Here is a 15,842-nt window from a genome sequence, read left to right as displayed (position 1 = left end):
CACAACTCTTCTTGATGGGCTTTGGCTCATGGGTACTCTGTGCTTCTGGTAAAGGCAAAGATGTGGTTACTACGCAATAAGTTGGAGGGCGTACATATCAAGGATTTAACGATCATAGGGGATCGAGCCTAAATTGGAAATTTATTAAGTATTTATTTTAGAATGATATTTTAGTTTTATGGATTGGATTTTAAGTTGTTTATTTTATTTTATTTATGAAAACCGAGAAACTCCAGAGTTTCATTTTTGTTTTTACGTTTGAGTGGTGTTATTGAACGATTTTATAAATAAAAGAGTATTTTTATTTTAAACTTTACTTATGTTAATTGTCAAGTTAATGCTTCAAGAAATTGGAGCGTTACAATTCTCTTCATTTATTGGTTTTGTTCTTATTTCTAAATTAGATTCGATGTACGCCTATATTGTTTTGTTGGGTATAAGGTTTTTTGTAATTATGTAAATTTATTGTTTTAGAATTTGAGTTATGTTTTGTAATGAGATGAGATTGAAAAATAATCAAAATTGTTTTGGATTGATTTGGAATGACTTCAGCCGTGAGTATAAAATGGCTATATGAATTGATCATTTGATTGACAAAATCATACCATTGTAGTCGTAGCGTTTTGATCAAGGAATTTCTGCAATTGTTGCCAAATTAATTCCATGCTTGTGTTTGCCTGTAACACATATGCCATCATTAAATCATGCCGAGAGTGCACGTGTTTCCATGGTGTAGAAATTTTGCAATAAGAGTTTATCTCTATTGATGTGTGTCGTACAGTACACATAAGTTGCATATAAATTTGAGATATACCATGCGTGAGCACTGGAAGAGTTAATTGTTTAATTGATATTGATCAATTATTCAAAATTCAAAAGTTTCCGTGAGTGCACTTATTGTGCAAAAAGGAGCTTGTTTATATTATTTAATTAATGTGATTAATTATTTAATTTAAATATTTTAATATTTGATGGTAAAATATTTATGAGAATAGTTGTTAGTTTAATGACTAATATTTTTAGTTTAAGAAACAAAAAGAGAACATTCTTCTCCTTAAAATGTGGGAAGTTGGTTATGGTTGACAAATTCAAATTTAAATTGATTAATTATTTTATTAATTAATTAATTTTAAAATTTTAAAAACTAATTATATTAATTAAATTGTTTAATTAATTTATTTATTACCATTTGTTAATTTTTAATTTTAGAAAACAAGGCATTTATGTATTAATTTAAAATTAATAAAGTGAACTACTACAAAAATAGGTTTTTCCGGCAGTTTTTAACTGTCGCTATTGAGCAACGACGACAGTCGACTAACTGTCGTATTTGCCTATGTCAGCGTAGGGGTAGCTACACCGACAGTTAAAAAATGTCGCTGTTGCGAGCAACGCCAATAATTATTAGGTGTCGCTATTGCTGGCAACGCCGACATTTATTAGGTGTCGTCGTTGCTTGCAAAAAAATTTATTTATTTTTATTTTAAATTAAAAATTATGATTTAAATAAACATTTATATACAAATCTAAAAAAATTATATATTAAAATAACAAAACTTATACAAAGTATTTACAAATCTAATAAAACAAATTTTGGAACAAATATAATACTACTACTTTACTAAAAAATAATATAGCATTGTCTATAAACATAATCGTCTTGACCTTAAAACATATATAACTAGATTTACAAAATAAATAATTAACCACTCAAAAAAGAATCATTTACTCTAATAAAAATTAGAAATAAAATAAAACACTAAATTTATTGTCAAACAACATATCTTTCTTCTTCTTGTTCTTGTACTCACCATCGTCACCAATAGTCTTTCCAAAGTAAGGATTAACTGCCATGAATTTCTTTTTAAAATCATCCCTAAAACATGAAAAATCACATTATAATACACCAAACATGAAAAATTATAACTAGAATTTTATTGTAGTGTAAATAAATAAGCTTACTCACAATTGTTACACAACTCACTTGCTACCAATGTCTCGGTCCAAGTGTGACAACATATTCATTGTGATATCATTTATAGTAGTATTGTCATTCAAATTTTGAAGAGAAAACATTGAAGCATAAAAGTAAATTAAACAGAAAATCGGACAGCATATCCCCTAATTTACTAGCCTGGCCATCTATCACAATCAACACAAACAAATCAAACAACACATAGATATTCATCCATATATCACGTCAGCACACAAAATTCTCAGAACCTACTTCACTAATACATGCAAGTTTTCAACCATCTGTTATCACCGCAGTACACAATTATAATCCTAGAACCTACTTCACTATGGATGAATATTTAAGATATTCAAACTCCTCTAACATACACATGTATAATATTAAAAAGAATAAAAGAATATACCTCTTCCAATCAATAGCAAGCTTTTCTAATACTTCTTACTAATTCCACTACCTAAAAATGAAATTAATGCTCGAAATATTATAACATGGAATATATTGTACTCAAAAGTAATACAAGTATGAATGGGAACCAAAAAAAGTGTTGTGCTCAAATAAATGCTAGTCCAAAATAATGAAACTTAGAGTCCAATATAGCTATAAACTATCAACCAAATGCTAATGTCAAACTTTTGTTTTATTTGTGCACGTGCCTATTATGTAGAATGTAATGACATGCTTGCTTGCTTCTTATACTCACTTCTTAGCTTTAACAAAAATCATTATGCAACAATTACAAATAATATAAAAATCAAGCCAAAATACTATACATAAAAATATAATGTTTTGCATGTAATACTATACCAAAGAAGTTTAGCTTGTCTATTATGTTGAATGTAATGTTTTGCATATTCTATAATTAAACATATTATTAAATGTAAAATGACTTAAAAATGACTTGTGCATGGCTTTAGAAACAGAAAGAAGAAAACAACAGGTTTGGCATTTGAGTTGTTCGGAAACAGATGAACAGTCATCAATCATTTTAGCCAATAATAATAATAATAACAACAATGATATAAATCAAAGATAAGGTCACTTGTTTTAACTTTTGAGTGGAAACCTAAGAATTACACTCTATTAGTCTGAAGCCTAATAAATTGGTCATTTCTGTCATGTTGTTGGGTTCCACATTAGTTCAACTGCTCCAATTAAATAGGTATAAAAAAAGTTATCTACCCGTTCTAAACTTTACTAATCAATAAGCACAAAATTTAATCCTCACCATAATGGTTTTATATAGTTCCTTTGCTTATTGACATTCTGCTCTTGTCACTCAATTAGTTTGATTATGTAGGAAAATTGCGCTTACAAGTCAAGACAACATCAAAATATTATTTCTAGTATATTTATATGACATTTTACTATCAAGATTTTAGTAGACTAAGGAACTATGTAGCAAATTTAAACTAGCATGTGTATATTATTAATAAAAGAATTATACTTCTTGCAATTAATAATAAAGTTAATGAATTTTGCAATTTGATCCACAACCTAAAGAATATAGTCAATAACTAAAAAATTAATAGAAAATTAAAATTAAATAATACAACAAGTACATGAAAAAATTCTTGGTTTAAATGGGAAACAATACAATCCTAATTTAGAGTAGTGATTACATATCTCTTTAAAACAAGTAATGCGTAATATTGAAATTATATATGATAAGTACCATGCATAGAATAATAATATTCAATTTATCTTCCACTATTTATTTATTTCATACGCTTCACTTATTACAAGGTTCAGAAACCATTTCGGATAACCTACTCCTTGGGGCCACACCCAGAGAATAAAACCAATTAATAAAGAATCACAAGTACAAAAACATTGACTTAAACAAAACAAGACTCCCTCTTGAGATTTGCCGCAATTTGTTGTACTTCTCTTCACTAATCTGATCTTGATTGAAACGCTCAACCACTTGAACTCCCTCAATGGTCAGCGATTTCTTGCATCCTCCCGACACAAGGCTTGTAAAAAATCTTCTCCCGAAGACTACAAACGATGTGTTCAAATTACAATGTGTATTCACTCATGAACATGATATACGCTCACCACTAAAACTAAACACACATAATTCTACAAGATCACGCGAATACTTATGATCTTGAATATAAAGAAGAACTCTCACAAATATTACAATAATGCTCACGAATAATGCACCAAAGAGTTCACTTTTCTCACTGCCTTTAGAGCCCTTTTTATAGAGTCTTTTTCGTGCTCACAAAGGCAGAGAAAGAATTCTTCTAATAAAGGCAAGAATCACAGAAGTTATTCTTGATTGTCGAAGAGTTGCCTTATTTAGAAGATGCTGATCCGACAGATGCGATATCGGTGGGGACAGCTCAGACCTGTGTCGGATCAAAACAAGCTAAAAAAGGAAACAATGATTAATGACATTAAGACCCAGTTTCCTGATTGCAATCCTTGAGCTGCACGAAAATATATCAGCAAATAATCCAAAAATAACTTTGGGTAAGTACCGAATATTTGCAATAAACTTTGTTTCCTTTATAAACAAAATGAGACAATATATGCTAAATAAGGAAGCATATTATTGACCAAAAATCACACAAAAGGAAAGAGGGTTTCCGAAAATTGGAATAAAGGAAACCAAATATTTCCAAACAAATCCGAAAAATATAATAAAGGAAAACAAATATTTCCGAAAATTATAATAAAAAGAAACAATTAAATCAACCAATTTATCTTTTAAGAAAAAAGATATTTCTATAAAAATGCCAATTATAGGATTTAAAGTATAAAAAAATAAAACCACAGAGCACATATACATAGAATTTATATAAGTGAAAATATATAAATATTACAAATATCAAATAATCTATCACTCGCATAATAAATAAGGCAAGTCCATTGCGGATTTTTCTGTTGAGAGTCTTTCAAACACCTAGATTGCATAAACAATAATAGTAAGTTTAACAATCATCTTTCCAAAAATCAGATACACAAAAGTTTTATCCACTTAAAATAAAAAACAGAACAGAGAAATAACATATCTTAAAATAGAAAGACCAAATTACACATGGCAAAAGAAAAGAATTATAAACCTCAATATAATGCTCTCCCCTGCTTCTATATTGATTCATTTGTGTGAACTAAAAATAAAAACAATTTTTTTTTCTTCATAATATTCAAAATAAGCATTACTTCACCTTACTTTTGAGTGGCTTTCTTTGATTTCTTTCGTCTGCAACATTACATCCTGGAAAGTGGTTGATCGTTCAAAAATTCAAGGTGGTTTGAGCATCAAATAATCCTTTTTAACAATGAACTATAAACCTAACTTTATAGTCTTTGTAACCTAAATTATAGAAGATAAAAAGAAAACAAAAATTAGAGCAACCAAACTCAGAAGTAAGAAGGTGAATAGTCATAGTAAATATAACTTATATATATATATATATATCTTAAACCTTTATGTTACATGATCAATACACTACTATATATATTATATTACACTCAAAAGAATAATACAGATATATGTGACAGCTATATACAACCATGAAAACACTACAAACTTTTCTTGTTCCTCATTTAAAGTAAATCACATAAGAATATAAAATTCTCATTATTATTAAGATCTACTTTTCCACTATTACTAGACATATGGAACAACACAAAATTTGCACCATTAATTATCAAGTTATATTATGTTATGTCAGTAAATCTTATTTTGAAAGAATAAGTAAAATTATTTTAAATACAAAGTGATGAGATTTTGAACAAATCTTATGATGTAGATCTTAGTGATTAATATAATTTGTTTCACTATAGCTTATTATAGTGTTAGTCATAGCTAGCATTATTTCTCTTAGTTAGGCCTATCATTATTTCAAAAATCTATAAATAAACATCAAATAACTTTATGCATGATTAAAAGCTATAATAATATCCATAAAAAACAAAAGTTATAATAACATGAATTGCAAGTGGAGAACCACTTTGAAATAGAATAATCTAAATATGCCATTCGTAGAAGTTCCTACTCCACCGCCAATTTCATATATATGAGTAAATAAATAAAACATAGGGTCAATTAAAAAAACTTTGTGTTTATTGCTTAATTTCATTGCCAAAATAAGCTAACTGAGAAAATATAGTGAATAAATTCAAACTGAGCATCACAAATATGTATGAACATTTGTAAATTAGAAAACTTTAATCATTTATTGATCTTTATAGTGTTTTATCTCAGATCAATGAAGAGAACTTATGATTTTTAGTGGGGTGAAAAAAAAGACTTCAACTTTCCAAATACCATACCTACACTTTTCTGATTCTTGAAGCAAATGAGCTCCTATATTTCAATCACTATTCCAACACTGAAACAAGGAATAATAAGAAAAAGAAAGACACTTTTTCAGTTGTTTAAAAACACATATTTATTTTATCAAATAAAACTAATATAGAAAAAAAAAAAAAAAGCAAAGATATTGAGATTTAATAGTGAAATTAACCCAATCAATCTCTCTAACAATCAAATAATAGAAGAAAGTCCGACAAAAAATAAAAAACAAAAGAAGAAAGAAAACCAATTTATATCTTTTTCTTTCTCTATCTCTGATTCACTCCACTAATTTATATGAGTTTCTAAGTTTTAGATCATTAATTAAAAGCAAACAAGAAAAAGTTGCTTATATATACTCATAAAAATTCCAATATGTTGTTCCATATTGGAATTCACTATTAGAGGCGTGCGACTGGTTTCTTGCTCCCGATGGCGAGGCGTAAGAAAATCATTCAGAAGCCTGGATCTAAGTCATCTCTGATCGTGAATAGTGCTAGCAAGGATAATCTGGAAAGAGTGGAGGTTGAACATGAGGTTAGTGGGGAACCCCTGGAGGAGATATTTGCAGATACAGTGGACGTGTTTCAGGAGGTTGGGGAGGAGATTTCTCTGATTAAAAGTGTTCCGCCCGAATCTGGAATTAGTTCTGGTCTTAGGTCCTGGGTGAAGGAAGCTGAGGAACAAGATTTTCAGGAATTGACTAAAGATAAATGGTCGAAATTTCAAGATTCCTTTGCAGCTCAGGGTGGTGTTCGACTCACGTATGAGGAACCATTGCTTCATGATGGTCAATTGATTGCTCAAGTTGATAAGGCAGAGATAGACGTGGAAGCCTCGTTTTGGCAATATGCTCTGGTTTGTGTTGTTTTGGGTGCAAATCCTCCCTTATCTGTGTTTGAAGGTTTCATAAATCGCATGTGGGGGTAAATTGGGTATTGAGAGAATAGCTCGTATGAATGGGAGTTTTACTCTTGTCAAGTTTCGGGATGAAGCTACTAGGGACATGGTGTTGGAAGCTGGTGTGGTACACTTTGACAGAAAACCTGTTTTGTTGAGGCCTTGGTCGATCGAATTGAATAAACTGAGGAAGGTGAAATCAGTTCTAGTCTGGGTTCGTCTACCAGATTTGGGTCTCCAGTATTGGGGTCTTAAAACTCTGAGTGCTCTTGTTAGCACTATAGGTAAGCCTATGATGATGGATAAGGTAACAAAGGATAAATCAATGGTGAAATTTGCTAGAGTTCTTGTGGATGTTGAAATTTCTGATCATATTCCTCATTGTATAAACTTTATAAATGAGAGGGGTCAATTGATGGAACAGGCAATAGAATTTGAATGGTTACCAACTCGTTGTTCTTGTTGTAAGAATTTGGGCCATGTTGCTTCTGCTTGTAAACTTTCTCAGGAGATACATTGGAAGCCAAAGCAAAAAGCCCCTAATTCTGTTAAAGAGGATCATGGTGGTTCTACTGTATTGATTGAGCCATCTCTTGAGACTCGATCAAAGAACCCTCATCTAGTAGAGAAGGAGGTTCAACAGAATGCCAAGGGTGATCAGTTGGTTGTATCCAGAGAGTCGAAGTCTAGAACAATATTAGCTCAAGATACCAGTAGCTCTTCTAAAGGGCAGGATAAGTCTTGGTCTACCCCAAAGAGAGTGGGAGGTGTCAAGAAAAAATCTGCTGAGAACTTGACAGTGAGGGCTAATAAATTTAGTATTTTGTTAGAGAACAAGGAAGTGGATCCAAAGAGGAATTTACAAGATCTTCAGATATCTAATGGAGGGTTGTAACATACTCTGTTGGAATATTAGGGGTCTAAATAATAGGGGTAAACAAAGCTCCCTTTTAGAGTTTTGTACTGCGAATAAAATTGGCTTAGGTGGATTTCTTGAAACCAAGTTGAAAAACAATAAAATAGAGGAAATGATGAAGAGTGTGTTCTTGGGCTAGCATTGGTATAGCAGTGAGTTGGTTGAAGGGAGGATTCTTTTAGTTTGGAGGGATGACATAGTTCAAGTTAATGTAATTCAGGAAATGGACCAGCTTTTTCATTGTGAAGTGAGGATTAAAAGAACTGTTCTGAAGGCTTATTTGTCCTTTGTTTATGGTAGAAATTTGTTGGAGGAGAGAAAGGAGCTGTGGTCTCATCTTACTTTTCCTCAGGCTTCAGTTGAACCGTGGTTGGTTGTTGGGGACTTTAATGCTATTTTTAATTTTGACGATCGTATAGGGGGTCGAGCGGTTACTGCTCTGGAAGTGGAAGACAGTTGCCATTGGAGGGTTATCTCTTTACTGTCGGAATTGCGTTCTATTGGTTCTTTTTATACCTGGTCTAACAAATAGCAGGCTGATTCTAGAATTTATTCGAAGTTGGATAGGATTTTTATCAATGAGAAGTGGTCTGATATGTTCCCAGCGTCAGAAGCTCGTATCTATTGGGACACTATTTCTGATCATTGTTACTGTATTATCAAGACGATTCAATTTAAGGAGTCAGGGATAAGGCCATTTAGATTTTACAATTGTTGGGTCAATCATGAAGAGTTTCGGAATATTGTTCTAGATAGCTGGTCTAAACCAGCTGGGGGTTTTGGGTTACAACGAGTTCTGCAGAAGCTAAAGAGACTTAAACTTGTTTTGAGTCTCTTCAATAAACATCAGGTTGGTGATGTAGTCCAGAAGTATATTGCAGCTAAACAGAGATATGAAAGAGCTCAGTTCATGTTGCAACAATCTCCTTCTTCGACTATGTTGCAGCAGGAAGAGAATGAGGCAACTACTGATTTTGCTAACAAATCTAGAATGTATGAGAGCTTCCTTCGTCAAAAAAGCAAAATTAATTGGCTGAGATTTGGAGATGAGAATACAGCTTACTTTCATGCATCTCTTAAATAGAGGAGGATGAGGAACCATATTTCTAGCTATATAAATGAAGAGGGTCATGTTGTGGAGAATTATCCTGAGGTAATTGCCCATTTTTATAATCATTTTAAAGGCTTTTTGGGTAAGAAAAGTTCAGCTATTTGCAGGATGGATCCGAACTGTTTTAATCAGGGAAATACCTTAACTCTGGAACAACAGCTTGGTCTAATACAACCTTTTACTCAGCAAGATGTTAAGAGAGCCTTATTTAGTATTCCCTCAATCAAAAGTCCTGGTCACGATGGCTTTGGTTCGGGCTTTTTTAAAGCGCTTTGGAAGGACATAGGTGCTGAAATATCAGATGCGATTTTGTCTTTTTTCGAGAATGGTGAGATTCCTTCTGATTTAAATGGAACAATTTTAACTCTCATTCCTAAGGTAGAGTCCCCGACAGTGGCATCTGATTCTAGACCTATTGCATGCTGTAATATTCTTTATAAATGCATTTCAAAGATGATGTGTTTTCGTTTGGCTAAGATTCTTCCTAGAATTATTCACCAAAACCAAGGAGCCTTTATAAAAAATACACAACTAGCACATAATATTTTGATTCTTCAAGATTTGCTTCATGGCTATTCTAGGAAGAAAATTTCTCCCCGATGCCTGATAAAGATTGATCTAAGTAAGGCGTATGACTCTATTGATTGGGGTTTTTTGGAAGATATTATGACTGCTTTTTGCTTTCCTAGAAAATTTATTCAGTGGATAATATCTTGTTTGACAGGTTCCTCTTATACGCTGTTATTGAATGGGAGATTACAGGGTAGTTTTGAGGGGAGAAAAGGTTTAAGACAAGAAGATCCAATCTCTCCTCTGATGTTTGTGCTAGTTATGGAGTATCTCACTAGACTCCTTAAGAAATTTGCTAATCATAGAGAGTTTAGATATCACCCTATGTGTAAACACTTACAATTAGTGCACCTTTGCTTTGCGGATGACCTGATTCTGTTCTGTAAAGGCAATTTTAGATTAGTTCAGCTTATTTTTGAGGGGTTTCTGAGTTTCTGTAGCAGCTCAGGGCTTGCTGCAAACCTGAATAAGTCCCAGGTTTTCTTTGGGGGTGTATCTGATGAGGTGAAGCAGAATATCCTTAATTATGTTGCCCTTGGTGAGGGAGCTTTCCCTCTGAATTATCTGGGGATCTCTTTGAGGCCTACGAAATGGCAAGCTGCTGATTGTGGGGAGATTATTAAGAAAATTCAGGCTAGGCTTCATATGTGGGCGAGTAGGCATCTTTCTTTTGTGGGGAGAACTCAGTTGATTTATTCAGTTCTACTTAGTATACGTAACTATTGGATGCATATTTTTATGCTCCCCTTTAGTGTTATTCATGATATTGACAGATTGTGTTGAAATTTTCTTTGGGGTTCTTCTAATAACCGCAGCAAGTTCCATTGTACATCATGGGCTCAAGTTTGTCTCCCTAAAGCTCTTGGAGGTCTGGGTTTTAAGGAAGGTTCAGTTTGGAATAAAATTCTTATGGCTAATTTCATTTGGGCTTTGTCAACTAAACAAGATATTTTATGGGTGAAATGGATTGACGGGATTTATCTTAAGGGTCAATCGCTCTGGTCTTATCATCTTAAACCAGATGTGAGTTGGTACTGGCGTAAAATTTGCTACCTGAGGGAGACTTTCCCTGAATCTGTCTTGGTTTCTTCGGCTGTGAATGGTAAGCTTCGTCTGAATGCTCTGCTCAGTAGCATGCTTCAGAGGGATACTGTTGATTTTTCTAAGGCTGTGTGGTGTTGCCTTTCAGTCCCTAAAGACCGCTTTATCCTTTGGCAATCAGTTCTGGGTCACCTCCTGACTAGAGATAACTTGCTGAGATGCAAAATTTCAGACTCTTCTCTCATCAGCATCTGTTTTTTAATTGCTGTTTTTCACAGCAAGTTTGGCAAGCTGGTTGGGTATTGGTATGTGGCCAATTCAGTTTAATGACTGGAAGGCTTGGTTAAAAGGGAAACTGAAGAATGTTATGCACAGCATTTCAGTTGCTTCTTTGGCAGCTACTGTGTATGGAATTTGGTTTAATAGAAACTCTTGCATTTTTTCTTTCTGTTCCTATTCTCCTTTGTACATAGTGAGGTTGATTAAGCAGGCCCTGAAAGTTAGAATAAGTGGTAGGCTGAGTAAAAGAATCCAAAGTAAGAATTGTATCCTTGCTGAAGTTGTTAGTTGTTTGTAATCTGCTTTTCCTTTGGGTAGGTTCTTGAACTGGTTGTATTGAGTTTGTTTTGGTGCAATATATTCTTTCTTTTCATCAAAAAAAAAAATTAGTCCATCTTTTCTTCCTTCCTTCTCCACCATAGTATAATATATTTGAATATACTATAAACAATGAACAAATATATATATTTATATACAACTGAAAACTTAAAAACATACACATGAGACTCTTAGAGACACATGGAGAGAAGACCCCATGACAAGTAGACCCTTGTTCTTGGTTGTGGCCAGCAGCAAAGAAAAACAAAGAGAGATGGAGAGGGAGAGCAAGATTTGCAGTGAGGGAGAAAGAGAGAAACAAAGGTGAACTCTTTACTAAGTTTTTTAGCTAGGTTTTGAGGAAAAGAAAAGGGGCAGCGGGAGAAAGAAAATGAAAACAGATGATGAGAGAGAGACCAAGACAAAACAAATTGATTAAAAAAATAACACTTATATTTCACTTGGTGCTCTTTATTTTCCCTTTGTCGCGATTTAATTTTAAGTACATTTACTTTACTGTATTTTTCATGTATATTATAATAATTTTCCAATAAACTTATGTTTATGTGTTGTTAAAAGTGAATTTTGTTGTAGTGAGACGTCCGAAAAAAAAAAATTTGTTTTTTTTGAAAAAATGATATTGCTTTAAAATCCTTTTTTCTAATTATTCCAAATAATGTTGATTTTTTTATTTTATTATCTAAATAAATATTTTTGATATATTTTTCTATATATATGAAAAACTTTTTTCTAACTAATTTTTATGTAAAATATATTTAATAAAAAATTTATTACTATCTGATATTAAAAATTATTTAAAAGTTTGATAATCAAAAGAAGAAGAAAATTATATGGCATTACAATATAATAATGTAATGTTAGCATATATAATTATTTTAAAAAGAAAAGCATCTACTGTTCACATATAAAGCATTTTTAATGTACTTTTTTACTAATTATTTCAAATATAATTAACTAAATTTGAAAATAGAATATAATAATAAAAAATTACAACTAATAAACTTGTAGAGTTTTTAAAAATTATTATAAATTTTATCCAATTAATAAAGTAAAATATTTTATAAATATTTGTAATTAATACATCATTTTTATAAATATATTTACATAATTTAGTTTATTTTTATAATTATATTATTCATTAATTATATTTTTAAATATTTTTTTATTTGAATTTTGGCGACAGTTTATACCTGTCGGTATTGGGCTTTTATTAACTGTCGCGGTGGGGTCAACGAAGACAATTTTTAACTGTCGGCATTGAACTCAAATTAACTGTCGGCGTTGGGGTCAATGGCGATAATTTTTAGCTGTCGGTATTGGTCTCAAATTAACTGTTGGTGTTTGGGTCAATAGCGACAGTCAAAAGCAATGGTGACAGTTATTAACTGTCGGCATTGATTTCTAGGCCTACAGTTTTTAACTATCGGCATAGAGTCACGCCGAGCAATTACAACAGTCAACAGTGTTGACTGTCGTGGTTGGGTGTCGGGAAAGCCCAATTTTGTAGTAGTTTATGTACGCCCTAAATATCCACGGGCTATTAGCGAGCTGCGATAGGGTATAATTATATCAGCCACGTGGAAGACACCTACCCGGAGCTGCTGAAACAAAGTTCTACCTCTTTAGCTCGAGGTAACCAAAGGCTTAGTGAGATTACTAAGGAGTCAGGTCAGAAGTATGTATACCACGAGCTGAGACTACATCAAGCTCGAGATACGAGCTTGAGTTGGCACCTCTGACCTTTTATTAAGTCAACCACGCAATGTAAACGTGCATATATCAGACATCACGTGTATACTCCATTCCTGAATTCTCGGACACGCATCATAAACGTGCGTGTTCAGCCACCCACGACTGGGTTGGGCCATGCGGCCCATTATCCCCCTTACCTATTGATTAGACCACACTTCATTGTCAGGTTTTAGGAATTAATCATGAATGTCACAGAAGTGACATGATGGGTAAGAAGGTCATGGGATGACCTCCTTTGCAAACACCCAGGTGCCCTCTCCCTATAAATATGGAGACCCTGGGAGTTGCAAAGGGTTAGCTTCTAAATTGTAAAGAAATACCCTGTAAAGAATATCAGAGAGATATCAATAATATTGGCTGGTGGACTAGAAGGATTTTAACCTTGAACCACCTAAAAAGGTATTCGTGTTATCATTTTACTTTGAGATCATTCATCTATTACGGTTCATTATTTAGCACTAATCCCTCTCCTTATTCTTATAATTATCTGTTGTCGAAGAACCGCGTCAACAGTTTGGTGCTTTCATTGAGAGCTGTTAGATTGGTGCTATCGCAAATACCCAACCATGGTAGTCACTCGCTCAAGACATGGTAACGAGGCGGACCAATGTGATAGGCAGGAGGCCCACCATACCGCCATGTCCGATGATCAGAACCCTAAGGTTCAACAGTGGCCGGGCAAGCAGCCAATAGGCCAAGATGACATTGGAAGTTCGGCTCCTCGGCCGCCCAATCCGAACCCAGATTTCTACACGGCGGTGGAAATGGAAAATGCACAGCTGAGGAGTCAGCTGGCGAAAGCTAACCAGCAGATTCAAGAGGTCTTGGCCCGACTACCCCCTCTTACAACCGACGCCAACGTCGGAAAGAGGCAAGGCGAGACTCATAATCCCCACCGGGGTAATCGGTCCAGGCCCAGTCGGTCGGTCAGACCCCCAACATCAAATTTTACTCCCACGTCGCACCACCGGGAGACCACTTTTGAGGAACTTCCTAGGGCCGAGCAGCAGTACAGCCGATCGATCCGGACCTCAACTCCCAACTCACTTCCGCCCTCGAGTGCACCCAGGAGGACTCGAGGAAGCTCGCGAAGGAGATTCGGGGAGGGCTCGAAACAACAGCCCACCTCGGCCAGCCGTCCTGCACCCCGCTCAGACCACCGAGCACAGGACGCGGAGGATGGTAGAGCGGAGCGGCCGCGACCTAACTTGATCTGCCCTGACGAGACTAGGATCGCATCCCCGGTCAGGCATCCTCCTTCACCAATAAGATACCCGTCTCCTCCCCGTCCAGTCCGAGACATCCCGGCTCATGGGAGCAGTAGGAGAAATCCTCCTTCCGTCGGACCTTCCCATCGTAGCCGGGCACCCAGAGAAGTCTCGGATCCTCATCCCCAGCGGCGAGCTCCGAGCTTCTCAAATGGAAGCTATTGAACCAGAAGTCGTCGAAGTGATCTATCCGGCAGAGACCTGCGCCAACGCTTGAGCTCGGCGCAAAGTCCCCAGGCCGCCCCGAGGGGCGACCTCCAAGATCGCCTAAACTCTCAGAGAGGAGACCCAGTGGGAAACGACAGCCGTGCTCGCCAAAGGGAAGACCTGTCCGAAGTACGTGACAGCAGGAACGTCCCATATAACCTATTTCAAGATAGGAGGGACAATAACCCACCAAACGCGTACAATGGATCTAGAGCTGTTGAAAAGCCCCGGAACAACCAAGGAAGTCCGAACAAAACCCTTGAGCGTCTGGCTCAAATGGAGGAGCTGATGAGGAAGCTCTTATCAGAAAAAGAAAAAGATGAGTATGATTCAGGGGACGAACTTGAGCTCTTCGCCCCTAGCATAGCAGCAACGACGTATCCACCTGGTTTCTGCATGCCTCACTTATCCAAAATCAACGGAGATGGGGACCCGTCAGATCATCTGGGTATGTTCAATACCTTGATGATGGCCCACAACATTGGTCCCGAGGTTAGATGTTTAATATTTCCTTCCACCTTGACTGGGCCGGCTAGACAATGGTTCAAACAGAGTAAGAAGCAATCAATCAGCTCGTGGAAAACCTTCTCTGCTGATTTCAAGAGAGCATTGCAAGCTTCTCAGGCTGCCCGCATCAAGGCCGACACCCTGGAAAACGTAAGGCAGCAACCCGACGATCCTCTGAAGGCTTACCTGAGTAGATTCGCGAACGTCGCTGCTCGGGCCAGAGACGCAGATGACAGCTCCAAGCTCATGGCCTTGAGGACTGGGATCCTCGTCGGAGGCGGACTCTGGGAAGAGATACAGAGGAAGGGAGTCAGCACTATAAATGAATTCCTAAATAGGGCCCAGGGATGGATAAACCTGGAGGAGGCACGAGCATCAGCCGCGGGAACCATCCAGCCCCCTGAGTAGCCCGCTGGAGTGGGAACGGACGTCGTGGCAGCGACCCAAACCGTTACACAGAATAACCAGTTTGGTGGAGGCAAGAGAAAGGGGAGCAGCGAGGGCAACCAACACGGCCGAAAGAAGAACAAGTCCGTAGAAAAATTTAAGCCGGTCTACGCGACTTATACCGAGCTCACCCACTCTAGGGAGAACATCTTCCTAGCAAATTCTGCTCGCCTCCCCTGGAAGAAGCCGGAACCGTTGAAGCACCAGAAGGGTATGCGAGA

At 35.6% G+C, this 15,842-nt stretch overlaps 1 protein-coding gene across 1 annotated transcript; it reads left to right on the top strand.

Moving 5' to 3' along the window:
• Nucleotides 1-7,239: 7,239 nt before the first annotated feature.
• On the top strand, nucleotides 7,240-9,184 carry LOC133800110 (uncharacterized). The gene is made up of 3 exons (XM_062238082.1): nucleotides 7,240-8,072; nucleotides 8,251-8,530; nucleotides 8,636-9,184. The coding sequence occupies exons 1-3, from the start codon at nucleotides 7,240-7,242 to the stop codon at nucleotides 9,182-9,184; spliced, it is 1,662 nt and encodes a 553-aa protein (XP_062094066.1).
• The last annotated feature ends 6,658 nt before the right edge of the window (nucleotides 9,185-15,842 follow it).

Source organism: Humulus lupulus, chromosome 9 (genome assembly GCF_963169125.1).
Source record: "Humulus lupulus chromosome 9, drHumLupu1.1, whole genome shotgun sequence".
NCBI lineage: Eukaryota > Viridiplantae > Streptophyta > Magnoliopsida > Rosales > Cannabaceae > Humulus > Humulus lupulus.
The sequence above is the reverse complement of the archived record's forward strand: the minus strand, read 5'-3'. Positions and strand labels throughout refer to the sequence as shown.

What these genes read in the sequence shown, in the direction of transcription:
- LOC133800110 (XM_062238082.1), top strand. Translation starts at nt 7,240, where the DNA reads ATGAATGGGAGTTTTACTCTTGTCAAGTTTCGGGATGAAGCTACTAGG. An exon ending in CTTCAGATATCTAATGGAGG is followed by an intron (nt 8,073 to 8,250) that starts GTTGTAACATAC and finishes GCATTGGTATAG; the next exon opens with CAGTGAGTTGGTTGAAGGGA. An exon ending in ATCGTATAGGGGGTCGAGCG is followed by an intron (nt 8,531 to 8,635) that starts GTTACTGCTCTG and finishes AACAAATAGCAG; the next exon opens with GCTGATTCTAGAATTTATTC.